This window comes from Bufo bufo, chromosome 2 (genome assembly GCF_905171765.1).
Source record: "Bufo bufo chromosome 2, aBufBuf1.1, whole genome shotgun sequence".
In the NCBI taxonomy this organism is placed as follows: Eukaryota; Metazoa; Chordata; class Amphibia; order Anura; family Bufonidae; genus Bufo; species Bufo bufo.
The window spans coordinates 13091915-13119517 of NC_053390.1; the positions used below are offsets into that span (position 1 = coordinate 13091915).

The following is a 27603-nucleotide window of genomic DNA, read 5'->3' on the forward strand; positions in this document are numbered from 1 at the left end:
ATCCAGTATTCTGCTGAAAGATCAGAGTTGGCACCTGCAGCCGATGTCCATCAGTCTTTCACCTCACCCCCTTGCAAATCAGCCAAGCAGTCTGAGCCCCAAGTCATGCAGCAGTCTCTTCTGCGTTTTGATGACTCTGTTAGCAGGGTTTCCCAGGGCCATCCATCTATCGCTGCCCCAGAAGTGGAAGAGATTGAGTGCACCGATGCCCAACCACTTATGTTTCAAGATGAGTACATGGGAGGACCATCGCAGCACGTCTCGGATGATGACGAAACACAGGTGCTAACTGCTGGGGCTTTCGAAAGTGTGCAGACTGACAAGGAGGGCAGGGGTGAAGACTGTGTGGAAGATGATATGGAGGACGATGAGGTCCTCGACCCCACATGGAATCAAGGTCATGCGAGTGACCTGTGTAGTTCAGGGGAAGAAGCAGTGGTCGCACAGAGCCACCAGCACAGCAGAAGAGGGAGCAGGGTGAAAAAGCAGAGCGGCCGTCCTCTAGACTGTACGCCTGCTACTGCCCACCGCAGCAAGGAACCGAGCACCCCAAAGCCAGCTCCAAGGAGTTCCCTGGCGTGGCAGTTCTTCAGTGCTGATGACAAGACACGAGTGGTTTGCACGCTGTGCAATCAGAGCCTGAAGCGAGGCATAAATGTTCTCAACCTGAGCACAACCTGCATGACCAGGCATTTAAGTGCAAAGCACGAGCTGCAGTGGAGTAGACACCTCAAAAACCAAGAAAGGTCTCTGGCTCCTCCTGCTTCCTCTTCTGCTGCAGTCTCGGCCTCAGCATCTCCATAATGTCCCACTGAAGCATTCAGCAATCTATCTCCCAAACACTGGAGAGGAAGAGGAAGTATCTCCCTACCCACCCGCGATCCCTAGCCCTGAATGCCAGCATTTCTAAATTACTGGCCTTTAAAATGCTGTCATTCCGTCTCGTGGAGATGGAGAGTTTTAAAGGCCTTATGGCGGTGGCTGTCCCACAGTACGTCGTGCCCAGCCGCCACTAATTTTCCAGGCGAGCCATCCCTTCCCTGCACAACAAAGTAAGGGACAAAATCAGGTGTGCACTGCGCAACGCCATCTGTGGCAAGGTGCACCTTACTACAGATACGTGGATCAGCAAGCACAGTCAGGGACATTATATCTCCATAACAGCACACTGGGTAAATGCAGTGGCGGCTGGGCCTGAGGGGGATAGCAGTTTGGTGCATGTCCTTCCACCACCGAGGATTGCAGGGCGCTTCAGTTTGCCTCCTGTTGCTTCCTCCTCCTACTCTGCTTCCTCATCCTCTACCAGCTCCTCATCCGGTCAGCGTAACACCTTCAGCACAGCCAGGGGTAAACGACAGCAGGCAGTTTTAAAACTTATCTGTTTGGGGGACAAACCCCACACCGCGCAGGAGCTGTGGATGGGCCTTGAACAACAGACCGATGAGTGGTTTGTGCCAGTGAGCCTCAAGTCCGGCCTGGTGGTGTGCGATAATGGCCGAAATCTCGTAGCAGCTCTGGGACTAGCCGGTTTGACGCACATCCCTTAACTGGCGCATGTACTGAATTTGGTGGTGCAGAGATTCCTTAAAAATGACCCCAATATGTCAGAGCTGCTGCATAAAGTGCGGGCTGTTTGTGCGCGCTTTCGGCGTTCTCACCCTGCTACTGCTCGCCTGTCAGCGCTGCAGCGTAACTTCGGCCTTCCCGCTCACCGCCTCATATGCGACGTGCCCACAAGGTGGAACTCCACCTTGCACATGCTGGCCAGACTGTGCGAGCAGCAGCAGGCAATAGTGGAGTTTCAGCTGCAGCACGCACGGGTGAGTCGCTCTGTGGAACAGCACCACTTCACCACCAATGACTGGGCCTCTATGCGAGACCTGTGTTACTTGTTGCGCTGTTTCGAGTACTCCACCAACATGGCCAGTGCCGATAACGCCGTTCTCAGCGTAACTATCCCACTTCTATGCCTCCTTGAAAAAACGCTGCTGGCGATGATGGAAGAGGATGTGGCACAGGAGGAGGAGGAGGAAGAGGGGTCATTTCGTAGGGTTTCCGGACAGTCATTCCCAAGTAGCTCCGATGGTGGGTTCCTGCACCCACAAACGCCAGGTACACAATTGTCCAGCCAGGGCACAGTTCTGGAGGATGACGAGGTGGAGGAGGAGGAGTGTCATCGCCAGTTCTGTGAGAAGGTCTGGCAGACGTTCTTCTCTACCTCTTGCATGATGTTCTTTGTTTTGTTCTCACTTTCTCATCTCCTTTCCTTCTCCCAGGTGTCACCCATTTAGACTCATTTATATCCATTTATATTCCCTCCCATACTGCTTCACTTTGCGGTTTATATTACTTCCTGGATGAGGTGTTCACTGCTGGAGGCTGCTGCTGTTTGCTCAGATAAGTCCTTTCCTTTATTTGTGTTTCCTTTCTGGCTTGATTCTAGGTGACCCTGACTCCGTCCGTATTAAGTGCAGGGAGTCAGTGGTCGTGTCCCCTCCCTATTATAGGGTTTTCAGGTGTCACACAGTCTTAGGTACGTGAGCATGGAATCGTCTACCATTGAGACCCTTGCATGGGCATAGCAGTCAGGGAGAGCTCTTAAGGTTTTATAGGACCCATATGCTCCTTAGTTTGGGATCAAGCCAGTCGGATGTTTATTTATAAGTTCCAGCTATCTGCAACATCATCCGTGACATTATAAACCGCCTTAACCGTCTTAAGCATGGATCCGTTTTCAGCCTTGATTGACCGCATGCAAGGTCTTTCGCTGGATGTAGCAGATCTCCGTAAAACTGTGTCTCAGTTTCAGGTGACCGGTTCTGCTGGCGTTCACGGAGTTTGTTCCGAGCCTAAGATCTCGCTTCCGGATACGTTCTCCGGGGGTAGTGAGAATTTTGTTCGCTTTAGAGAGGCTTGCAAACTCCATTTTCGCCTACTTCCCCATTCCTCTGGTGATGAAGAGCAGAGGGTGGGGATCATCATCTCGCTGCTCAGGGATAACGCTCAGTCTTGGGCCTTTTCGCTGCCGGTGGGGGCACGGCCCCTCCGATCGGTGGATTAATTTTTTGTAGCCCTGGGGCAGATATATGATGACCCGGATCATATTGCTCTGGCTGAATCTAAACTGCGTCTTTTATGCCAGGGTAAACAGTCCGCAGAGATATATTGTTCTGAATTTCGGAGATGGGCAGCTGATACTGGTTGGAATGATGCTGCACTCCGAAGTCAATTTTGCCATGGTCTTTCGGAAAGATTGAAAGATGCATTTGCTTTTCATGAGAGACCAGCCTCGTTAGACTCTGCCATGTCACTAGCTGTTCGTATTGACAGGCGTCTTAGAGAGAGAGAGGAGACTACTCCTTCCTGTCATATTCAGCCCAAGGACAGTGGGGCTGTCTCATTCACTGCGCAGGGGTCTCAGTCTCTCTCAATTCCCTCTGAGGAGGAGGCCATGCAGCTGGGTTCGCTTGCCTCTGATAGTAGAGGATTCAGCTCTCAGAGGAGGGTTTGTTTCTGTTGTGGGGGTATAAATCGTTTGGCTAAAGTTTGCCCCTCTAGGAGATTCATGGAGTTTTCTAAGAGTAATAAAACAATAAACAAAAATAAAAAACTCCATTGGATACTATTGGCAAGGTTGATGCGGAAATTGAAGGTTTGCCGTTTGCTTGTAGTTCCCGTTTTCTCCTACCTGCCAGGGTGGCGCTAGGCAGCAAGAACATTGTTTATGAGATTTTTGTAGATAGTGGAGCAGCTGTCAATCTCATTGATAATCAATTTGCAATAACGCATGGTTTCCAGGTATACACTTTGGAAAAGGATATACCTGTTTTTGCTATCGATTCCGCTCCACTTTCTCAAAGATCGTTAAAGGGCATAGTTCACAATATCCGTTTAACTGTGGGTGATGCTCATGTTGAGGATATGTCGTGTTTCGTCCTAAGCGGTTTACCTACTCCTCTAGTGTTGGGGCTACCCTGGCTCACTAAACATAACCCCACCATTGATTGGCAAGCAAGGCAAATAAATGGTTGGAGTGAGTTTTGAAGAGAGAATTGGCTCACGGCGTCTCTTTCAGAGATTTCTACCAAGACTGTACCATCTTTTCTCTCTGAATTTTCGGATGTGTTTTCCGAAAGTGGTGTCCAGGAGACTGCCCTATTAATCTCAACCCAGGCGCCAAGCTGCCAAAATCACGATTATACAATCTCTCCCAACCTGAAAGAGTCGCTATGCGTACTTATATCTCTAAGAGCCTGAGAAAGGGACACATCTGACCCTCGAAGTCACCTGTTGCCGCCGGGTTTTTTTTTGTTATGAAAAAAGATGCTTCTTTAAGACCTTGTTTGGATTTCAGGGAGCTGAACCGTATCACAATTCGTGACCCATATCCGCTTCCTCTGATCCCGGATCTGTTTAACCAGATTGTTGGGGCTAAAGTTTTTCTAAGTTGGATTTGAGAGGGGCATACAACCTAGTCAGGGTCAGGGAAGGGGACGAATGGAAAACGGCCTTCAATACCCCTGAGGGTCATTTCGAGAATTTGGTTATGCCCTTTGGTTTGATGAATGCTCCGGCCGTCTTCCAACATTTTGTGAACAGCATTTTTTTAAATCATTTAATGGGGAAATTTGTACTGGTGTATCTAGATGACATTTAGATTTTTTCTCCTGATTTCAAGACTCATCGGGACCACCTACATCAGGTCTTGCTGATTCTGTGGGAGAATGAATTGTATGCTAAACTGGAAAAATGTGTGTTTGCGGTTCCGGAGATTCAATTTCTTGGTTTTCTTCTCTCCGCTTCTGGTTTTCGCATGTACCCTGAGAAGGTCCGCGCTGTGCTTGATTGGGAGCTTCCTGAGAATCAGAAGGCGCTGATGCGGTTTTTGGGTTTTGCCAATTATTACAGAAAATTCATTTTGAATTATTCCTCTGTTGTTAAGCCACTCACTGATATGACTAAAAAGGGGGTAGATTTTTCCTCGTGGTCGTAGATGCGCTTAAAGCCTTTTCTAGTATCAAAGAAGTATCAAGTTTTGCTTCCGCTCCCATTTTGGTACAACCTGATGTCTCTCTACCTTTTATTGTTGAGGTGGACACTTCTGAGGTGGGTGTGGGTGCGGTCTTATCTCAGGGTCCCTCTCCTGCCAAATGGCGACCGTGTGCCTTTTTCTCAAGGAAACTCTCCTCTGCAGAGAGAAATTACGATGTAGGAGATAGGGAGTTGTTGGCCATCAAATTAGCTTTTGAGGAATGGTGCCATTGGTTAGAGGGAGCCAGACACCCTATTACCGTGTTTACCGACCATAAGAATCTGGCCTACTTGGAATCGGCCAAGTGTCTGAACCCAAGACAGGCCAGATGGTCTTTGTTCTTTTCTAGGTATAACTTTGTTGTCACGTTCCGCCCTGGGGTTAAAAATGTGAAGGCGGATGCCCTGTCACGTTGTTTCCCGGGAAAGGGGAACTTTGAAGACCCGGGTCCCATTTTGGCTGAAGGGGTGGTCGTCTCTGCTCTTTATCCTGATTTGGAGGCAGAGATTCAGGCAGCCCAGCCAGAGGCTCCTGATCTTTGTCCTCCTGGGAGGTTGTTTGCGCGTCTCGCTTTACGACACAAGGTTTTTAAGGAGCACCACGATACTGTCCTTGCTGGGCACCCGGGGAGTAGAGCCACAGTGGATCTCATTGCTCGGAGATTCTGGTGGACGGCTCTTCGTAAGACGGTTGAGGGTTTGTGTCAGCCTGCGAGACCTGCGATCGTGCCAAGGTCCCTCATTCACAGACATCGGGTTCTCTCCTGCCGTTACCCATTCCTTTCCGTCCTTGGACGCATCTGTCCATGGACTTCATTACGAACCTGCCTCGTTCCTCGGGGAAGACTGTGATCCTGGTAGTGGACCGTTTTAGCAAAATGGCTCATTTGATTCCCTTTCCTGAGTTACCTAATGCTAAGACGTTGGCACAAGCGTTTGTTGATCACATTGTTAAACTGCATGGCATTCCTTCAGACATCGTTTTTGATAGGGGCACGCAATTTGTTTCCAGATTCTGGAAGGCCTTCTGTTCTCGCTTGGGGATTCGGTTGTCGTTCTCTTCTGCTTTTCACCTGCAGTCGCATGGTCAGACCGAACGCGTCAATCAGAATCTGGAGACATATCTGCGCTGTTTTGTGGCGGAGAATCAGGAGGATTGGTATTCTTTTTTGTCCCTTGCTGAGTTTGCTTTAAATAACCGTCGCCAGGAGTCCTCTAATAAGTCACCATTTTTTGGTGCATATGGGTTTCATCCGCAGTTTGGGACATTCTCTGGAGAGGGATCTTCTGGTTTACCTGATGAGGAGAGATTTTCCTCGTCTTTGTCATTTATTTGGCAAAAGATTCAGGGTAATCTGAAGAGGATGAGTGAGAGATATAAGCGTGTGGCGGATAAGAGACGTGTGCCTGGTCCGGACCTGAATGTGGGTGATCTGGTGTGGTTGTCTACAAAGAATATCAAACTGACTGAAGGTTCCCTCCTGGAAGTTGGGTCCTAAGTTTATTGGGCCTTACAAGATCTTGTTCGTCATCAATCCCGTTGCCTTCCGTCTTCATCTTCCTCAGACTTGGAAGATCCATAATGTTTTTCACAGGTCCCTATTAAAACCTTATGTCCAACCCACTGTACCCTCCTCTTTACCTCCTCCTCCGATTGTTGTTGATGGTAATCTTGAATTTCAGGTCTCTAGGATTGTGGATTCTCGTATTATCCGCGGTTCTCTCCAGTACCTCATTCATTGGGAGGGTTATGGTCCTGAGGAGAGGATGTGGGTCCCAGTGGTGGACATTAAGGCCACTCGTCTCATCAGGGCTTTCCATAGGTCTCATCCTGAGAAGGTGGGCTCTGAGTGTCCGGAGTCCACCCGTAGAGGGATGGGTACTGTCACCGCCAGTCCTGTGAGAAGGTCTGGCAGACGTTCTTCTCTACCTCTTGCATGACGTTCTTTGTTTTGGCTTCACTTTCTCATCTCATTTCCTTCTCCCAGGTGTAACCCATTTAGACTAATTGTCTCCATTTATATTCCCTCCCATACTGCTTCACTTTGCGGTTTTTACTACTTCCTGGATGAGGTGTTCACTGCTGGAAGCTGCTGCTGTTTGCTCAGATAAGTCCTTTCCTTTATTTGTGTTTCCTTGCTGGCTTGATTCTAGGTGACCCTGACTCCGTCCGTATTAAGTGCAGGGAGCCGGTGGTCGTGTCCCCTCACTATTATAGGGTTTTCAGGTGTCACACAGTCTTAGGTATGTGGGCATGCAATCGTGTCTACCATTGAGACCCTTGCATGGGCATAGCAGTCAGGGAGAGCTCTTAAGGTTTTATAGGGCTCACCCATATGCTCCTTAGTTTGGGATCAAGCCAGTCGGATGTTTATTTATAAGCTCCAGCTATCTGCAACATTATCCGTGACATTATAAACCGCCTTAACCGTCTTAAGCATGGATCCGTTTTCAGCCTTGATTGACCGCATGCAAGATCTTTCGCTGGAGGTAGCAGATCTCCGTAAAACTGTGTCTCAGTTTCAGGTGACCGGTTCTGCTGGCGTTCATGGAGTTTGTTCCGAGCCTAAGATCTTGCTTCCGGATACGTTCTCCGGAGATAGTGAGAATTTTGTTCGTTTTAGAGAGGCTTGCAAACTCCATTTTCGCCTACTTCCCCATTCCTCTGGTGATGAGGAGCAGATGGTGGGGATCATCATCTCGCTGCTCAGGGATAACGCTCAGTCTCGGGCCTTTTCGCTGCCGGTGGGGGCACGGCCCCTCCGATCGGTGGATGAATTTTTTGTAGCCCTGGGGCAGATATATGATGACCCGGATCGTATTGCTCTGGCTGAATCTAAACTGGGTCTTTTATGGCAGGGTAAACAGTCCACAGAGATATATTGTTCTGAATTTCGGAGATGGGCAGCTGATACTGGTTGGAATGATGCTGCACTCCGAAGTCAATTTTGCCATGGTCTTTCGGAAAGATTGAAAGATGCATTTTCTTTTCATGAGAGACCAGCCTTGTTAGAATCTGCCATGTCTCTAGCTGTTCGTATTGACAGGCGTCTTAGAGAGAGAGAGGAGACTACTCCTTCCTGTCATATTCAGTCCAAGGACAGTCTCTCTCAATCCCCTCTGAGGAGGAGGCCATGCAGCTAGGTTTGCTTGCCTCTGATAGTAGAGGATTCAGCTCTCAGAGGAGGGTTTGTTTCTGTTGTGGGGGTATAAATCATTTGGCTAATGTTTGCCCCTCTAGGAGATTCATGGAGTTTTCTGAGGGTAATAAAACAAAAATAAAAAAAAACTCTAAAAACTTTCCATCGGCTACTATTGGCAAGGTTGATGTGAAAATTGAAGGTTTGCCGTTTGCTTGTAGTTCCCGTTTTCTCCTACCTGCCAGGGTGGCGCTAGGCAGCAAGAACATTGTTTGTGAGATTTTTGTAGATAGTGGAGCAGCTGTCAATCTCATTGATAATCAATTTGCAATAACGCATGGTTTCCAGGTATGCACTTTGGAAAAGGATATACCTGTTTTTGCTATCGATTCCGCTCAACTTTCTCAAAGATCGTTAAAGGGCATAGTTCACAATATCCGTTTAACTGTGGGTGATGCTCATGTTGAGGATATGTCGTGTTTCGTCCTAAGCGGTTTACCTACTCCTCTAGTGTTGGGGCTACCCTGGCTCACTAAACATAACCCCACCATTGATTGGCAAGCAAGGCAAATAAATGGTTGGAGTGAGTTTTGCAGAGAGAATTGCCTCACCAAGACTGTACCATCTTTTCTCTCTGAATTTTCGGATGTGTTTTCCGAAAGTGGTGTCCAGGAGACTGCCCTATTAATCTCATCCCAGGCGCCAAGCTGCCAAAATCACGTTTATACAATCTCTCCCAACCTGAAAGAATCGCTATGCGTACTTATATCTCTAAGAGCCTGAGAAAGGGACACATCCGACCCTCGAAGTCACCTGTTGCCGCTGGGTTTTTTTTGTTAAGAAAAAAGATGGTTCTTTAAGACCTTGTTTGGATTTCAGGGAGCTGAACCGTATCACAATTTGTGACAATTCATGACCCATATCTGCTTCCTCTGATCCCGGATCTGTTTAACCAGATTGTTGGGGCTAAAGTTTTTTCTAAGTTGGATTTGAGAGGGGCATACAACCCAGTCAGGGTCAGGGAAGGGGATGAATAGAAAACGGCCTTCAATACCCCTGAGGGTCATTTAGAGAATTTGGTTATGCCCTTTGGTTTGATGAATGCTCCGGCTGTCTTCCAACATTTTGTGAACAGCATTTTTTTTATCATTTAATGGGGAAATTGTACTGGTGTATCTAGATGACATTTAGATTTTTTCTCCTGATTTCAAGACTCATCGGGACCACCTACGTCAGGTCTTGCTGATTCTGCGGGAGAATAAATTGTACGCTAAACTGGAAAAATGTGTGTTTGCGGCTCCGGAGATTCAATTTCTTGGTTTTCTTCTCTCCGCTTCTGGTTTTCGCATGTGCAATGAGCAGGACACTGGGTCAGTGGGCATGCTATGCAGTGGGTCAGATTTAGGTGTAAATAAGTTTGTGACGCCAGTTGCAGCTTGCGCAGGTACTATAGAAGGGCCCTTTAAGATGGTATGAGCACACGTACTAGGTTAGGAATGCCAGAGGGGGATATTGTCTCTGTATTGTGTCAACGGTGTCTCCTACCTGTAGTACGGCTGGACTCCTGTATCCTGGCTCACATGCAACAAAATTGAGTGCTTTCAATAGGAGTAACTGAGGAATGATGGAATTCCACACAGATAATAGGGTCCAACTTGTCTTTACTTGATGTTATTATATGCAGCTTTAGATCCATACAATTTACAGCAATAGTCTAGGATCCCAGCAGGTTTTGGCAATATGTGGCAGGAATTTATATATCTATTCTGCATCTAGTACATACGCCTTTAAGAATCTGGCAGGTATCTGTCTTCTGCTCTGTCTGAGGTCTGCTTGGTTTGGGCCTGACTAGCTGTGGAGGTACTTATCTTCTCCTTGTTTTGGAATCTGTACTTACAGGACTGCTCGCAGGGTATGGTGGTTTCTTCCTGGAGATCTGATAGTTCTGAAGTTGGCTGCTTTCTTGGTCATCCAGCTGAGGTACGGGACTCATCCTGGGAAGGTTGATCTTGGGCCTCAGGGAGGCTTGGATCCCTGGTTGGGGTCCCTATTTCTGGGAGCTCCTATTCACACAGCCTACCCCAACAGGGGGTGGCTGGTACACTCCTAGAACTTTCCTTTTTCCCTCTGAAGTAGGATGTGGGAACATTCCACCCCTCCTCAGATAGGGGGAAGCTAGCCTGGAATGGTTTATTCCAGTCTAGGTCTGTTAACTAACTAACTGTAGACTGCCTACATACTGCTGCCACCTGCTGGTGTACATCAAGAATTACAGCATATACATATTAAACAGTCCCAGTAAATCCAGATTATATCAATGCAATGCCAGATTACACAGGGTGATAACACATTCACACTTTAACATTATATAGCAGGGTGACAGAGTTTTAGTGACATACTCTGGGATGTTACACATGAACCCTGAGAAGGTCCGCGCTGTGCTTGATTGGGAGCTTCCTGAGAATCAGAAGGCGCTGGTGCGGTTTTTGGGTTTTGCCAATTATTACAGAAAGTTCATTTTGAATTATTCCTCTGTTGTTAAGCCACTCACTGATATGACTAAAAAGGGGGTAGATTTTTCCTCGTGGTCGATAGATGCGCTTAAAGCCTTTTCTAGTATCAAAGAGTGTTTTGCTTCCGCTCCTATTTTGGTACAACCTGATGTCTCTCTACCTTTTATTGTTGAGGTGGACGCTTCGGAGGTGGGTGTGGGTGCGGTATCTCAGGGTCCCTCTCCTGCCAAAGGGCGACCGTGTGCCTTTTTCTCAAGGAAACTCTCCTCTGCAGAGAGAAATTACGATGTGGGAGATAGACCAGCGCTTGTGCCAAGGTCCCTCATTCACGGCCATCGGGTTCTCTCCTCCCGTTACCCATTCCTTCCCGTCCTTGGAGGTATCTGTCCATGGACTTCATTACGAACCTGCCTCGTTCCCCGGGGAAGACTGTGATCCTGGTGGTAGTGGACCGTTTTAGCAAAATGGCGCATTTCATTCCCTTTCCTGGGTTACCCAATGCTAAGACGTTGGCCAAGCGTTTGTTGATCACATTGTTAAACTGCATGGCATTCCTTCAGACATCGTTTCTGATAGGGGCACGCAATTTGTTTCCAGATTCTGGAAGGCCTTCTGTTCTCGCTTGGGGATTCGGTTGTCATTCTCTTTTGCTTTTCACCCGCAGTTGAATGGTCAGACCGAACGCGTCAATCAGAATCTGGAGACATATCTGCGCTGTTTTGTGGCGGAGAATCAGGAGGATTGGTATTCTTTTTTGTCCCTTGCTGAGTTTGCTTTAAATAACCGTCGCCAGGAGTCCTCTGAGAAGTCACAATTTTTTGGGAGTTTTCTTTCCAAAATGGGGTCACTTGTGGGGTAGTTATACTGCCCTGGCATTTTAGGGGCCCGAATGCGTGAGAAGTAGTTTGAAATCAAAATCTGTAAAAAATGGCCGGTGAAATCCGAAAGGTGCTCTTTGGAATGTGGGCCCCTTTGCCCACCTAGGCTGCAAAAAAGTGTCACACATCCGGTATTGCCGTACTCAGGAGAAGTTGGGCAATGTGTTTTGGGGTGTCATTTTACATATACCCATGCTGGGTGAAATGCCAACTTTGTATAGAAAAATGGGAAAAGTTGTCTTTTGCCAAGATATTTCTCTCACTCAGCATGGGTATATGTAAAAAGACACCCCAAAACACATTGCCCAACTTCTCCTGAGTACGGTGATACTAGATGTGTGACACTTTTTTGGAGCCTAGGTGGGCAAAGGGGCCCACATTCCAAAGAGCACCTTTCGGATTTCACCGGCCATTTTTTACAGATTTTGATTTCAAACCACTTCTCACGCATTCGGGCCCCTAAAATGCTAGGACAGTATAACTACCCCACAAGTGACCCCATTTTGGAAAGAAGACACCCCAAGGTATTTCGTGATGGGCATAGTGAGTTCATGGAAGTTTTTATTTTTTGTCACAAGTTAGTGGAATATGAGACTTTGTAAGAAAAGAAAAAATCATAATTTTCCGCTAACTTGTGACAAAAAATAAAAAATTCTAGGAACTCGCCATGCCCCTCACGGAATACCTTGGGGTGTCTTCTTTCCAAAATGGGGTCACTTGTGGGGTAGTTATACTGCCCTGGCATTCTAGGGGCCCTAATGTGTGGTAAGTAGGTAAATGACCTGTGAAATCCTAAAGGTGCTCTTTGGAATGTGGGCCCCTTTGCCCACCTAGGATGCAAAAAAGTGTCACACATGTGGTATCGCCGTATTCAGGAGAAGTTGGGCAATGTGTTTTGGGGTGTCTTTTTACATATACTCATGCTGGAGAGAAATATCTCGGCAAAAGACAACTTTTCCCATTTTTTATACAAAGTTGGCATTTGACCAAGATATTTATCTCACCCAGCATGGGTATATGTAAAATGACACCCCAAAACACATTGTCCAACTTCTCCTGAGTACGGCGATACCACATGTGTGACACTTTTTTGCAGCCTAGATGCGCAAAGGGGCCCACATTCCTTTTATGAGGGCATTTTTAGACATTTGGATCCCAGACTTCTTCTCACGCTTTAGGGCCCCTAAAATGCCAGGGCAGTATAAATACCCCACATGTGACCCCATTTTGGAAAGAAGACACCCCAAGGTATTCAATGAGGGGCATGGCGAGTTCATCGAATTATTATTTTTTTGGCACAATTTAGCGGAAATTGATATTTATTTATTTTTTTCTCACAAAGTCTCCCTTTCCGCTAACTTGGGACAAAAATTTCAATCTTTCATGGACTCAATATGCCCCTCACGGAATACCTTGGGGTGTCTTCTTTCCGAAATGGGGTCACATGTGGGGTATTTATACTGCCCTGGCATTCTAGGGGCCCTAAAGCGTGAGAAGAAGTCTGGAATATAAATGTCTAAAAAATTTTACGCATTTGGATTCCGTGAGGGGTATGGTGAGTTCATGTGAGATTTTATTTTTTTACACAAGTTAGTGGAATATGACTTTGTAAGAAAAAAAAATAATATTTCCGCTAACTTGGGCCAAAAAAATGTCTGAATGGAGCCTTACAGGGGGGTGATCAATGACATGGGGGTGATCAGGGAGTGTATATGGGGTGATCACACCCCTGTCATTGATCACCCCCCTATAAGGCTCCATTCAGATGTCCGTATGTGTTTTGCGGATCCGATCCATGTATCCGTGGATCCGTAAAAAACATACGGACATCTGAATGCAGCCTTACAGGGGGGTGATCAATGACAGGGGGGTGATAAGGGAGTCTATATGGGGTGATCACCCCCCTGTCATTGATCACCCCCCTATAAGGCTCCATTCAGATGTCCGTATGTGTTTTGCGGATCCGATCCATGTATCCGTGGATCCGTAAAAAACATACGGACGTCTGAATGGAGCCTTACAGGGGGGTGATCAATGACAGGGGGGTGATCAATGACAGGGGAGTGATCAGGGAGTCTATATGGGGTGATCACCCCCCTGTAAGGCTCCATTCAGATGTCCGTATGTGTTTTGCGGATCCGATCCATGTATCCGTGGATCCGTAAAAAAAAACATACGGACATCTGAATGCAGCCTTACAGGGGGGTGATCAATGACAGGGGGGTGATCAATGACAGGGGAGTGATCAGGGAGTCTATATGGGGTGATCAGGGGTGATCAGGGGTTAATAAGGGGTTAATAAGTGACAGGGGGGGGGTGTAGTGTAGTGGTGTTTGGTGCTACATATTACTGAGCTACCTGTGTCCTCTGGTGGTCGATCCAAACAAAAGGGACCACCAGAGGACCAGGTAGCAGGTATATTAGACGCTTTTATCAAAACAGCGTCTAATATACCTGTCAGGGGTTAAAAAAATCGCATTTCCAGCCTGCCAGTGAACGATCGCCGCTGGCAGGCTGGAGATCCACTCGCTTACCTTCCGATCCTGTGAAATCTCGCGAGATGACGCATATATGCGTGACTGTGCGCAGGGCTGCCGCCTCCGGAACGCGATCCTGCGTTAGGCGGTACGGAGGCGGTTAAGGCCACTCGTCTCATCAGGGCTTTCCATAGGTCTCATCCTGAGAAGGTGGGCTCTGAGTGTCCGGAGTCCACCCGTAGAGGGAGGAGTACTGTCACCTCCAGTTCTGTGAGAAGGTCTGGCAGACGTTCTTCTCTACCTCTTGCATGACGTTCTTTGTTTTGGCTTCACTTTCTCATCTCCTTTCCTTCTCCCAGGTGTCACCCATTTAGACCAATTGTCTCCCTTTATATTCCTTCCCATTCTGCTTCACTTTGCGGTTTATACTACTTCCTGGATGAGGTGTTCACTGTTGGAGGCTGCTGCTGTTTGCTCAGATAAGTCCTTTCCTTTATTTATGTTTCCTTGCTGGCTTAATTCTAGGTGACCCTGACTCCGTCCGTATTAAGTGCAGGGAGCCGGTGGTCGTGTCCCCTCACTATTATAGGGTTTTCAGGTGTCACACAGTCTTAGGTATGTGGGCATGCAATCGTCTACCATTGAGACCCTTGCATGGGCATAGCAGTCAGGGAGAGCTCTAGGGGATTTATAGGGCTCACCCATATGCTCCTTAGTTTGGGATCAAGCCAGTCGGATGTTTATTTATAAGTTCCAGCTTTCTGCAACATCATCCGTGACAAGGAGATGGAGGAGGAGGAACCATGTTCACAGCAGGGTGGCACCCAGACCAGCTCATGGCCATCATTGGTGCGTGGCTGGGGGAATACAGAGGATACAGACAATTCGCATCCGACAAAGGACAGCTTTTCGTTGCCTCTGGGCAGCCTGGTGCATATGAGCAATTACATGCTGCAGTGTCTCTGCAATGACCGCCGAGTTGCCCACATTCTAACTTGTGCTGATTACTGGGTGGCCATGCTGCTGGATCCCCGTTACAAGGACAACGTACCGCCCTTAATTCCGTCACTGGAGTGTGATCGTAAGATGCGCGAGTACAAGCACACGCTGGTAGACGCGCTGCTGGTGGCATTCCCACCTGACAGCGGGGGCACAGTGGAAGCACAAGGCGAAGGCAGAGGACAAGAAAGAGGTTGCCAACGCAGCTGGGGCACCGCCATTACCTCAGAAGGCAGGGTTAGCATGGCCGAAATGTGGAAAAGCTTTGTCAGCACGCCACAACAACCAGCACCACCAGCTGATATGGAACGTCTTAGCAGGAGGCAGCATTTCACCAACATGGTGGAGCAGTATGTGTGCACACGCCTACATGTACTGAATGATGGGTCTGCCCCCTTCAACTTCTGGGTCTCCAAATTGGGCACATGGCCTGAGCTTGCCCTTTACGCCTTGGAGGTGCTGGCCTGCCCGGCAGCCAGTGTATTATCTGAACATGTGTTTAGCACGGCAGGGGGCGTCATCACAGATAAGCGCAGCCGCCTGTCCACAGCCAATGTGGACAAGCTCACGTTCATTAAAATGAACCAGGCATGGATCCCACAAGACTTGTCTGTACCTTGTGCAGATTAGACGTATTCTGGCACTAACCAGCCATTGTTATACTGCAGCGCAATTGCTCATTCTTGTATTTTGGATATTTCACACTCTTTTGGAGTGTAGCCTAATAAAAAATAATTATTAAAACCAAAAACCAGTGTTGGCTACCTCGTCCTCCTCCACCGCCTCATCCACCTACACCGCTACGTCCACCGCCTCCTCAAATTCCGACTCCATATGGAACTCCACCTCATACATAAAAGAAAAAAATATTTGTACGTATTTTATGTCATTTCACTACTTTGTCTGTTACATTTTCCGGTGATATTCACTAATTTTTGGGTGTGATGTACCACTGCTATACCTAGTAGACAGGTAGAAAAAAAAAATTGTCAGCTACATTTTCAGGTTAAATTCACCAATTTTTGCGTGTGATGTACCACTGCTATACCTAGTAGACAGATAGAAAAAAAAATTGTCAGCTACATTTTCGGGTCAAATTCACCAATTTTTGGGTGTGATGTACAACTGCTATAACTATTAGGCTGGGTTCACATGGGCGTCGCGTTTTGGCTCAGGATGCGTCCCGGATGCATTGCGGCAAACCCGTGCGAGTAGGTATGCAATTGCAGTCTTCTTCACTGAAGTTCAGGTTTGGGTTCAAGGTTGTTTAGATGTAATTATTTCCCCTTATAACATGGTTATAAGGGAAAATAATAGCATTCTTTATACAGAATGCTTAGTAGAAGGTCAATTGAGGGTAGAAAATATAAAATAAATTAACTCACCTCCTCCAATTGATCGCGTAGCTGCCGGTCTCCTGTTCTTTCTTCAGGACCTGTCAAAGGACCGGTGGTGACGTCACTGAGCTCATCACATGATCCATCACCACTGTGATGGACCATGTGATGTGACGTCACCACAGGTCCTTTAGGCGGCAGCTCATGATTAAAGAAGAAGAGATCGGCAACTACGCGATCAAGAGGAGGAGGTGAGTTAATAATTTTTAATTTTTTAACCCTCAATTGACCTACTACTAAGCATTCTGTATTAAAGAATGCTATTATTTTCCCTTATAACCATGTTATAAGGGAAAATAATACAGTGAATAGACTTTCATCTTAGCAACCATGTGCACAGCCCCATAGAAGTGAATGGGTCCGGATTCAGTGCGGGTGCGGGTTACATTTTCGGGTGAAATTCACCAATTTTTGGGTGTGATGTACCACTACTATACCTAGTAGACAGGTAAAAAATAAAATAAATTATTTGTCTGTTACATTTTCAGGTGAAATTCACCAATTTTTTGGTGTGATGTACCACTGCTATACCTAGTAGACAGGTAAAAAAATAAAATTAATTTGTCTGTTACATTTTCAGTTGAAATTCACAAATTTTTGGGTGTAATATACCCCTCCTCTACCTTGTTGAAAGCTTAATAAATTTCAATCATTTTTCTTTTACATTTTCGGATGACAATAAACAATTTTTTTTGGTCATAGACCCCTGCTCTACCAAGTAGACAGGTTGATAAATTTCTGTAATTTTTCTGTTACATTCTTGGGTTGACATTATATAATTTTGGACGTGAAAAAAAACCCTGCTCTGCATAGGTGAGAGGGAATAAAATGTAAGAAATTCTTCTTCATATGATGCGCGCCACCTCCTTTCATTCAATGATTAAACTTTAAAAAGTTGTCACACATTTGCGCTTCAATAACTTTTCCCACATTTGCGCTTCAGTAATTTGTCCCACATTTGCGCCTCAATAACTTTCCCATATTTCGCTCGATCCAAAATATTTTTTATACATTTATCTCCCTTGGATGTGGTCTCTCTTTCTCACGCTCCCTCTCCAGCGTGGAACCCCGATTTGCCGATAACCGTGATCAACATGGTAGGATCAGAAAAGAACATCGAAAGTTGATAGAGAAGATATCCAAATGGATGGTGGACGTCACTGGGGAACCTCTGCATAGGTGACAGGAACATAAATTTAAAAAAATAGTCTGTTACATTGCTAGGTGAGGTGACATTTTTCTAATTTTGCCAGCTATACAGTACAGACCAAAAGTTTGGACACACCTTCTCATTCTATGAATTAAAGAGTTTTCTTTATTTTCATGACTATGAAGGCATCAAAACTATGAATTAACACATGTGGAATTATATACATAACAAACAAGTGTGAAACAACTGAAAATATGTCATATTCTAGGTTCTTCAAAGTAGCCACCTTTTGCTTTGATTACTGCTTTGCATACTCTTGGCATTCTCTTGATGAGCTTCAAGAGGTAGTCCCCTGAAATGGTCTTCCAACAGTCTTGAAGGAGTTCCCAGAGATGCTTAGCACTTGTTGGCCCTTTTGCCTTCACTCTGCGGTCCAGCTCACCACAAACCATCTCGATTGGGTTCAGGTCCGGTGACTGTGGAGGCCAGGTCATCTGGCGCAGCACCCCATCACTCTCCTTCATGGTCAAATAGCCCTTACTTTCAAAGTTTTCCCAATTTTTCGGCTGACTGACTGACCTTCATTTCTTAAAGTAATGATGGCCACTCGTTTTTCTTTACTTAGCTGCTTTTTTCTTGCCATAATACAAATTCTAACAGTCTATTCAGTAGGACTATCAGCTGTGTATCCACCTGACTTCTCCTCAACGCAATTGATGGTCCCAACCCCATTTATAAGGCAAGAAATACCACTTATTAAACCTGACAGGGCACACCTGTGAAGTGAAAACCATTTCAGGGGACTACCTATTGAAGCTCATCAAGAGAATGCCAAGAGTGTGCAAAGCAGTAATCAAAGCAAAAGGTGGCTACTTTGAAGAACCTAGAATATGACATATTTTCAGTTGTTTCACACTTGTTTGTTATGTATATAATTCCACATGTGTTAATTCATAGTTTTGATGCCTTCAGTGTGAATCTACAATTTTCATAGTCATGAAAATAAAGAAAACTCTTGGAATGAGAAGGTGTGTCCAAACTTTTGGTCTGTACTGTAAATCCCTGCTCTGCATAGTTGACAGGGAATACAATTTAAGAAATTCTTCATTAATTGATGCGCGACACATCCTTTCATTCAAAGCTTAAACTTCAAAAAGTTGTCCCACTTTTACGCTTTAATACTTTGTCCCATATTTCCGCTCTATCATTTTTAATTTGAAACAATTAAAGGGGTTATCCCACTTAGCAGTTTCATACTTACCTGCTGCCACCGCGCGTTCACTTCCTGGATTCTGGCTGGGGGCGGGCTTCATCTTGATTGAAGTCTTCTCCCGGCCGGGACGCGCGCTGGACTGAAAGCGCACGCTGCCGCGCATGCGCAATGTGACTTATTTCTGGCCAGTATAGTACAGAGCCGGCGTGCGCGTTCGCAGCTCTGTACTATTCTGGCCGGGAAGAAGTCACCGTCGCGCATGTGCGGCAGCGTGCGCGTTCAGGACAGCGAGTGGCCCGGCCGGGAGAAAAGAAGAAGTCTTCTGGGCAAGCGCGACCATCGGGATTTTGCGGAAGAGCGGTGGTCGTAACCAGGGGAGACCGAGTCACAACAATAAGGTAAGTTGGGATGAATTTTCTCCTAATCGGTGGGAATTTGTTAATAAAGTATATTTACAAAAATGATCACTGTCAAATCATTAACAGATTTAACAGTGATCATTATGATGGGATAACCCCTTTAATCCTCCCTTGGATGAGGTCTCTCTTTCTCACGCTCTCTCTCCGGCGTGGAACCCTGATTCACCGATAACCGAGATCGACATGGTAGGCTCAGAAAAGAACATCGAAAGTTGATAGAGAAGATATCCAAATGGATGGTGGACGTCACGGGGATGTGCGATCAGGCAGAAGTTATCTAGAGTCAACAAAGCGGCAGCAGGGCCTCTCCTGGCTAACGTTTACAAATCAAAAATACCACAATTTTTTTATTAATCATTCCAATAACGGCATCTTAAGAGTCCTGTATTGTTATTTATTGTCACTAACTCCCCGAGTTGGGAGTGGGTAATTGCCGCGCGCCCCCTTCTTAACTTGGAAGCTTATGCTTCAATACTTTGTCCCACATTTCCGCTCGATTACATTTAATTTCATCCATTTACCTCCCTTGCATGTAACATAGTAACATAGTACATAAGGCTGAAAAAAGACATTTGTCCATCCAGTTCGGCCTGTCATCCTGCAAGTTGATCCAGAGGAAGGCAATTTTTCTCACTTTAGGGGAATAAAAAATTCCTTCACGACTCCAATCAGGCAATCAGAATATCTCCCTGGATCAACGACCCCTCTCTAGTAGCTATATCCTGTAAAATAGAACATGTCCTATTCTTGTCCGCAATTGCAGACAAGATTAGGCATTTTCTATTATAGTGCTGGCGATGTGCGGTCTGCAATTTGCGGAATGCACATTGCCGGTGTCCGTGTTTTGTGGATCCGCAAAACGCTTACGGACGTGTGAATGGACCCTCATAGTAACATTATTAAAGGTTACGTTTTATCTTCATGTATATTCTAATGGATTGCCTTCCTTGTACAATGTTATAATATACTTTCTATGTTAGACAGTATATTATAGAGCATTTGTATTGTGCGGCAGTTGTGTGCGGTTCTGCTGCGATACTGCAGGTATATAGAGGGACAAGCGTTATTTCTACTGGTGTGATATACCAGTTGCCCTCCAAAAAAACTGATTGAAGCGGGGTGTTATATACCAATATACTTTCTTTATAGTGCATTTGGGTACTGTATAGTGCATTTGCGCATGCGCGTACGTGAAAATTATATTGCCGATATTTTGCATTGAAAAAAATTATGAATGGAGATTGCAAATTTGAATAATACATCCGTTATGTCACTGTCCATGTTGTGGGACTATTTGTGCACTTCTAGTAAGTATTTGGTTCTGCAAATATGAGCTGAAGGTTTTTCAGGTTCGACTGCCATTAAAATGAATGGGACCCGCTGCGAACTTGTAGTTCGCAAACATTTGATCGTGTTCGCGAACCGTCCCGGCAGATGTTCGTCCATCACTACTCAGTACGGCAATACAATTGAATCTAATGCACTGCAAGAACTGAATGACCTGTGATGACCTCATGTGATCAGTTCTAAATGCAGTAGCTGAAAAGGACCTGGGATGATGTCGCCATCATGTGACCAGGGCAGGAGAGGAGGGTTCAGCAGTGAAGAGAAGTCTTGGTAAGAGGCTGAGGTGAGGTCTGCTACATGAGGAGAGGTAATTGAAGATTACTTAGTGTGAGAGGCAGAGCAATGTTGGGAGTTGTAGTTATTTAACTAGGACTGTATGTTAGGGCTGAAGGGAGGGACTTTTTTTTTTACATAAATAATATAGACTGTTAATCGGAGACAGCATAAATATTCCGACATAATGAGGGGTCTATAGAGAGCTTTATTACCACTGGGGGAACAATAGGGTGGCCTTATTTCTACTGGGGGCTCGGTGAGGGTATTATTAATACTGGAGGGCACTCTTCTACTAATAGTGGCACTCTTGTGGAGCACAGTGTTGAGGGCACTGTAGGGGGCAGTATTACTAATGAGAGCATTCTAGAAGGGAATTACGATTGGTGGGACTATGAGGACCCCTATTACTATGGGGAAGATTATCTGTGTGGCAGTTATTTTTCTTCAGGATAGTATTTGGGGGTACAGAAAAGTGAGGAACCTAAGATGTCCGTGTGTCACACTCTGCAGAGACGGGGCGGCTGAGAGTAGTTGTCTGGACTGAATGGAGAAGATGATGACAGAGAAGATCTACATCAGAGGAGACGTCACCTGAGAGGCCCTGGAGGTGAGAGGTATGTGCTGCTGTATGGCAAGTACAGCAAAATGTCTTCAGTGCTAGTGTTTACAGGAGAGGAGGATGCGGTTGTTCAACTTAGAGAATTGGGCCATATGCATTGGTGCTTGGGCCCTGGATCTTTTGAGACCCTAGCAACTCCCTAGCAACTGCTGGGAGTTGTAGTTCTCGCCTCTGAAACCTACAATAACAGCCTGGAGTGTTACTTCTGAGATATCATATAACATTCTGTACTTTTCTCCTCTGATATATAACAGTCTGGAAAAGAATAACGCTAGTGTGAAAAGACCCTAAAAAGGGAAATATTCATTCTAAGGAAAGAAAGTAACAAAGAGATTGTTCATGTCCGACCGGTTGGGGGACCAGGATGATGACCAGGGGGTCTCCACCTGTAGGGTTCTAGGGCCTTCAAAGTGGTTGAAGCTTTGAAAAAAGCTATGATGGCAGAATGCAAACATCCTGGAAATGATCCAGTTCAGTCCGGATTCACTATAGACCGCCTCTCCTTACTGAACAGGTCTTCTCCTGCCTAATGTGGGAAGAGGTTCTGATCTGGGTTGGGGACCTACACCTCTACTCAGGAGCTGCTGTACCTGAGAGAATAAGGCCAGAAAGTCATCTGCTCAGTTTTCTTCTGTGGAAGTGTAGACGTCATCAGATCTTTCATCTGCATAAAGTGAATCATCTATTGAGGTGAATGTGTCTGCCCTCATCGGAGTACAAAGTACAAAGCTTCAGGCCAGTATAACTTATGTCGTGGCTAGCATAATGGTCAGTCACGCAGGGAATCAAGCCACGTGTTGCAGGTGAATGACGTCGCAATGGTGGAATAAAGGAGTTCAGCAGACAGGTTTTTAACTCAGCAAGATTCCCACCAAACATGGGTCAAGCCCAAAAAAATTCAAATAAAAAATACAGTCTTGAACACAATACAGTCAGAGTCCCCAAAATGGCTACCACAGGAAAGCTGAAAGTTCCGTCACCACTTACATAGTGGGTTCCTCCTCCTAAAGTTAATACATCTATAGGATATAAAGTTTTGACAGAGTCAGTTGAGATGGCTACATATTTTATAATCTCAGCTAAGGTAGTCCTACTCCTGAGTGAGGAACAAGGCCTTATGCTCCTGCATTTCACAGCCCATCTGTTCATGATCTCCTCAGCTATTTTGACCCTTATACGGTGGTCTCCTTTATAGCTTCTTTCTTAAGAATAAAGATAATTTTTTTGGTTCAGGCTGCTGGCAAGTTATTTGAGGGTTTTAGGCCTTGTGTAAGTAGTTGCAGAGGTAGCTTCTTGAGCCTTATGGCACTTATGTCCTATATACAGAGAAGAGATCCTTGGCCTTTGGAATTATAGCCCAGATGGGTTGAACAGTAGGTGCATCCTATGCCTCTGCCTCATCCTTCGGTCCTACACTGTTGCTCCTGGTAACGACACTGCCTGCTGATGATGCCTGTTCCTCTGGTACCTTTCTCAGGTACCTGCTGGACCGCCTGGACCAGCTGCCTCGTTTGTCTATCCTCCTCAAGAGGTAGCGACCTGGTGTTCCCCTCGGGAAAGTCTATCCCCACCATCAGGGGTACTGTGAAGAATGAGGGGTTCACTTAGACAACGCCCTTAGAGGAGGTAGGACATGAGGTACAGTAAGTTCACACTCGCTGGTTCATGACAGTACACTGAGGCCATGGACCCCGTTGGTCCCCCCAAGCCTGTCGTTGAGGAATTATTACATGAAGTGAGGCGTCCGAGCGAACATCAGTGTGACGGTAACGTACACTACACACAGGGGGAGGATAGTGACCACTGCGCTCCACCCTCACCCCTGGCCCTGTCTACTTGCCTCGCAAGTCTAATGACAGGGGACAACTAGATGGCAGTCCCTAACTTACGATACGTGCTGGGTCAATACCTAGAGAGCTACGCAGTACTAAGGAATGAGCAGAGAATAGTCAGGAAAAGCCGAGGTCAAATACCAGGAGAGAAACAAAGTACAACAGGAGTCCGAAAATAATCGTCAGGTGGAAGCCGGGGTCAGGATACCAGGAGAGATGCGCAATACAGGAGGAGCAGGCAGAGAATCGTCAGGGAACACAGGATCAGGTAAGTATGCAGGAACAAAACAATCACCAGATACCTAAAATTAACAGGCAACCTGTGGCCAGCAGGTTGCCTGTATTTATAGTGGGGAGTGAGGGTCATGTGACGTGGCCAGCGTCACATGACCGACAGACAGACAAATCCAGCACCGAGTGATCAGCTCGGCGCTCAAGGCAGACCTAGGAGCAGGGAGCCTCCCAGCTAGCAAAGCCGCCCTGGGAACGAGGACAAACACAGATCATATCTCCCGAAGCTAAGCAGCAGGTCTGCGGCTGATGGGAGACCGAGTGCGCCTTTGGCGCCCCGTGACAGTCAGGACCAGTGATGGCTAGCCTCCGGGGGCTGTTCTCGGAACTGCCTGCTCCCGGAGACCGCATTTCATTTCAGACCGGCTCGCGCACAGACCGGACTTGTCAGTTAAGATGGCAGATTGCATGTGTTCGTGGGCGAACACTGTGAACTGTCCATCTCTAGTCAGGACGTCATGATGCAGTTCATGCAAAATGTTGCTGCTCGTCTGGATGCCATCTCTTCTCCAGCTACTGCAGGGTCGCCAGTCCCTGCTACTACTGCAATTCCCACACCGGTGAATCCGGATTTGTGTGCCACTGGTATGCAACTCTCTCTGCCAGGCCGCTATGGTGGAGATCCAAAAACTTGTCGTGGATTCTTGAACCAGTGCCTGATCCACTTTGAGTTGCATGGGCAGAAGTTTCCCAGTGAGCGGTCCAAGGTTGCCTTCATTGTTAGTGATGGACGAACAACGGAAATGCGAACGCGATCAAATGTTCACGAAACGCAAGTTCGCGGAGGGGTCCCATTCATTTTAATGGTAGGCGAATCTGAAAAACCTTCAGCTCATATTAGAAGTGCACAAATAGTCCCACAACATGGACAGTGACATACCGGATGTATTATTCCAATTTGCGATCTCCATTCATTATTTTTTCAATGCGAAATATCAGCAATATAATTTTCGCGTAGGCACATGCGCAAATGCACAATACAGTTTCCAAATGCACTACAAAGAAAGTATATTGGTATATAACACCCCGCTTGTCCCTCTATATACCTGCAGTATCGCAGCAGAACCGCACACAACTGCCGCACAATACAAATTCTCTATAATATACCGTCTAACATAGAAAGTATACTATAACATTGTACAAGGAAGGCAATCCATTAGAATATACATGAAGATAAAACGTAACCTTTAATAATGTTACTACGAGTGTCCATTCACACGTCCGTAAGTGTTTTGCGGATCCGCAAAACATGGACACCGGCAATGTGCATTCCGCAATTTGCAGACCGCACATCGCCGGCACTATAATAGAAAATGCCTAATTTTGTCTGCAATTGCGGACAAGAATAGGACATGTTCTATTTTTTTGCGGAAACGGAAGCACGGATGCGGAAGTGCGGATCCGCAAATGCGGATGCGGACAGCACATTCCGGCCCCATTGAAAATGAATGGGTCTGCACCCGTTCCGCAAAATTGCGGAACGGATGCGGACCCATTTTGCGGATGTGTAAATGGAAAAGATATCCCTCAAAATGAAAATAAATTAAATTATTAAAGTTAAGCAAAAAGCACAGATGTGGTCGGCAATAACAAGTGCTCGGCGGCACCAAATCAGGTGCTCGGCGGCACCAAATCAGAAACCATATGTCCTACCACAATCCGAGGGGTTCCAGTGCACATCCATGAATCCCGGAGGGAAAGCAAAAAACATCTATCACTGGGCTAGATGATGATGTGGTATTGAAGGACAGGGTGGGCAAAGAACTGTCCCTGATATTGCCCTACAGGGGGGACTTATTCTGGCCCTGATAGCCTAACCACAGAGCACCCGCCCTGATAAGAGCGACCCCGTCCGGAACCTTACCCTATATAAAAATGGCCCTAGTAAGCCCCTAGCACTTGGCCCCTGACTTCAAGGTGATCACTATATAGATCTATGTGTTTTTGACTCATTATAAAAGTACACTGCTCAAAAAAATAAAGGGAACACAAAAATAACACATCCTAGATCTGCATTTATTAAATATTCTTCTGAAATACTTTGTTCTTTACATAGTTGAATGTGCTGACAACAAAATCACACAAAAATAAAAAAAATGGAAATCAAATTTTTTAACCCATGGAGGTCTGGATTTGGAGTCACACTCAAAATTAAAGTGGAAAAACACACTACAGGCTGATCCTATTTTGATGTAATGTCCTTAAAACAAGTCAAAATGAGGCTCAGTAGTGTGTGTGGCCTCCACGTGCCTGTATGACCTCCCTACAACGCCTGTGCATGCTCCTGATGAGGTGGCGGACGGTCTCCTGAGGGATCTCCTCCCAGACCTGGACTAAAGCATCTGCCAACTCCTGGACAGTCTGTGGTGCAACGTGACGTTGGTGGATAGAGCGAGACATGATGTCCCAGATGTGCTCAATTGGATTCAGGTCTGGGGAACGGGCGGCCCAGTCCATAGCATCAATGCCTTCATCTTGCAGGAACTGCTGACACACTCCAGCCACTTGAGGTCTAGCATTGTCTTGCATTAGGAGGAACCCAGGGCCAACCGCACCAGCATATGGTCTCACAAGGGGTCTGAGGATCTCATCTCGGTACCTAATGGCAGTCAGGCTACCTCTGGCGAGCACATGGAGGGCTGTGCGGCCCTCCAAAGAAATGCCACCCCACACCATTACTGACCCGATGCCAAACCGGTCATGCTGGAGGATGTTGCAGGCAGCAGAACGTTCTCCACGGCGTCTCCAGACTCTGTCACGTCTGTCACATGTGCTCAGTGTGAACCTGCTTTCATCTGTGAAGAGCACAGGGCGCCAGTGGCGAATTTGCCAATCTTGGTGTTCTCTGACAAATGCCAAACGTCCTGCACGGTGTGGGGCTGTAAGCACAACCCCCACCTGTGGACGTCGGGCCCTCATATCACCCTCATGGAGTCTGTTTCTCACCGTTTGAGCAGACACATGCACATTTGTGGCCTGCTGGAGGTCATTTTGCAGGGCTCTGGCTGTGCTCCTCCTGTTCCTCCTTGCACAAATGCGGAGGTAGCGGTCCTGCTGCTGGGCTGTTGCCCTCCTACGGCCTCCTCCACGTCTCCTGATGTACTGGCCTGTCTCCTGGTAGCGCCTCCATGCTCTGGACACTACGCGGACAGACACAGCAAACCTTCTTGCCACAGCTCGCATTGATGTGCCATCCTGGATAAGCTGCACTACCTGAGCCACTTGTGTGGGTTGTAGACTCCGTCTCATGCTACCACTAGAGTGAAAGCACCGCCAGCATTCAAAAGTGACCAAAACATCAGCCAGGAAGCATAGGAACTGAGAAGTGTCTGTGGTTACCACCTGCAGAACCACTCCTTTATTGGGGGTGTCTTGCTAATTGCCTATAATTTCCACCTGTTGTCTATCCCATTTGCACAACAGCATGTGAAATTGATTGTCACTCAGTGTTGCTTCCTAAGTGGACAGTTTGATTTCACAGAAGTGTGATTGACTTGGAGTTACATTGTGTTGTTTAAGTGTTCCCTTTATTTTTTTGAGCAGTGTATATTATAAGTATATCGCACCCCTCTGTGTATCACACCTATCGATAGCACACCTATACCAGTCCTTAAAAAGACTTTTGTGGCCCTATTAGCTAGGGTTTGGTGCCCCTAACAGCCTGTCCCTGCTCCACACAGCAACCTCTCCCTACACTGGCAAAACACTGAATGTAAAATGGCGGCCAGATCAGGTTTATTTATAAGGTAGGGGGTATGTCCATGTGCTGAAATATCTCAATTGGCTGTCCTGTACCAGCTGATAGATGTGTCATGGGTCAAAGTTCTTCACAATGTAAAATAATATGGCGGGCGCGAATATCTCCATATATTTGCATGTTCGGCGAATCACGAACACGCAAAGTTCGCCACGAAACGACCGCTGGGTGAACTGCAAGGCCATCTCTATTCATTGTGTCCCTGCTGTCTGATGAGGCCCTTGATTGGGCAAATCCTATTTGGGAACCTGGAGGCCCCGAGAC

The 27603-nt window shown here is 46.5% G+C and overlaps 1 protein-coding gene across 1 annotated transcript in view; it reads left to right on the plus strand.

Moving 5' to 3' along the window:
- Positions 1-27603, plus strand: part of LOC120992025 (zinc finger protein 850-like) — a 205453-nt gene that overhangs the window by 102992 nt on the left and 74858 nt on the right. Inside the window, exon 4 of the mRNA XM_040420788.1 lies at positions 1788-1793. Coding sequence (XP_040276722.1) covers positions 1788-1793 — 6 coding nt within the window. The remainder of the gene's footprint in view (positions 1-1787; positions 1794-27603) is intronic.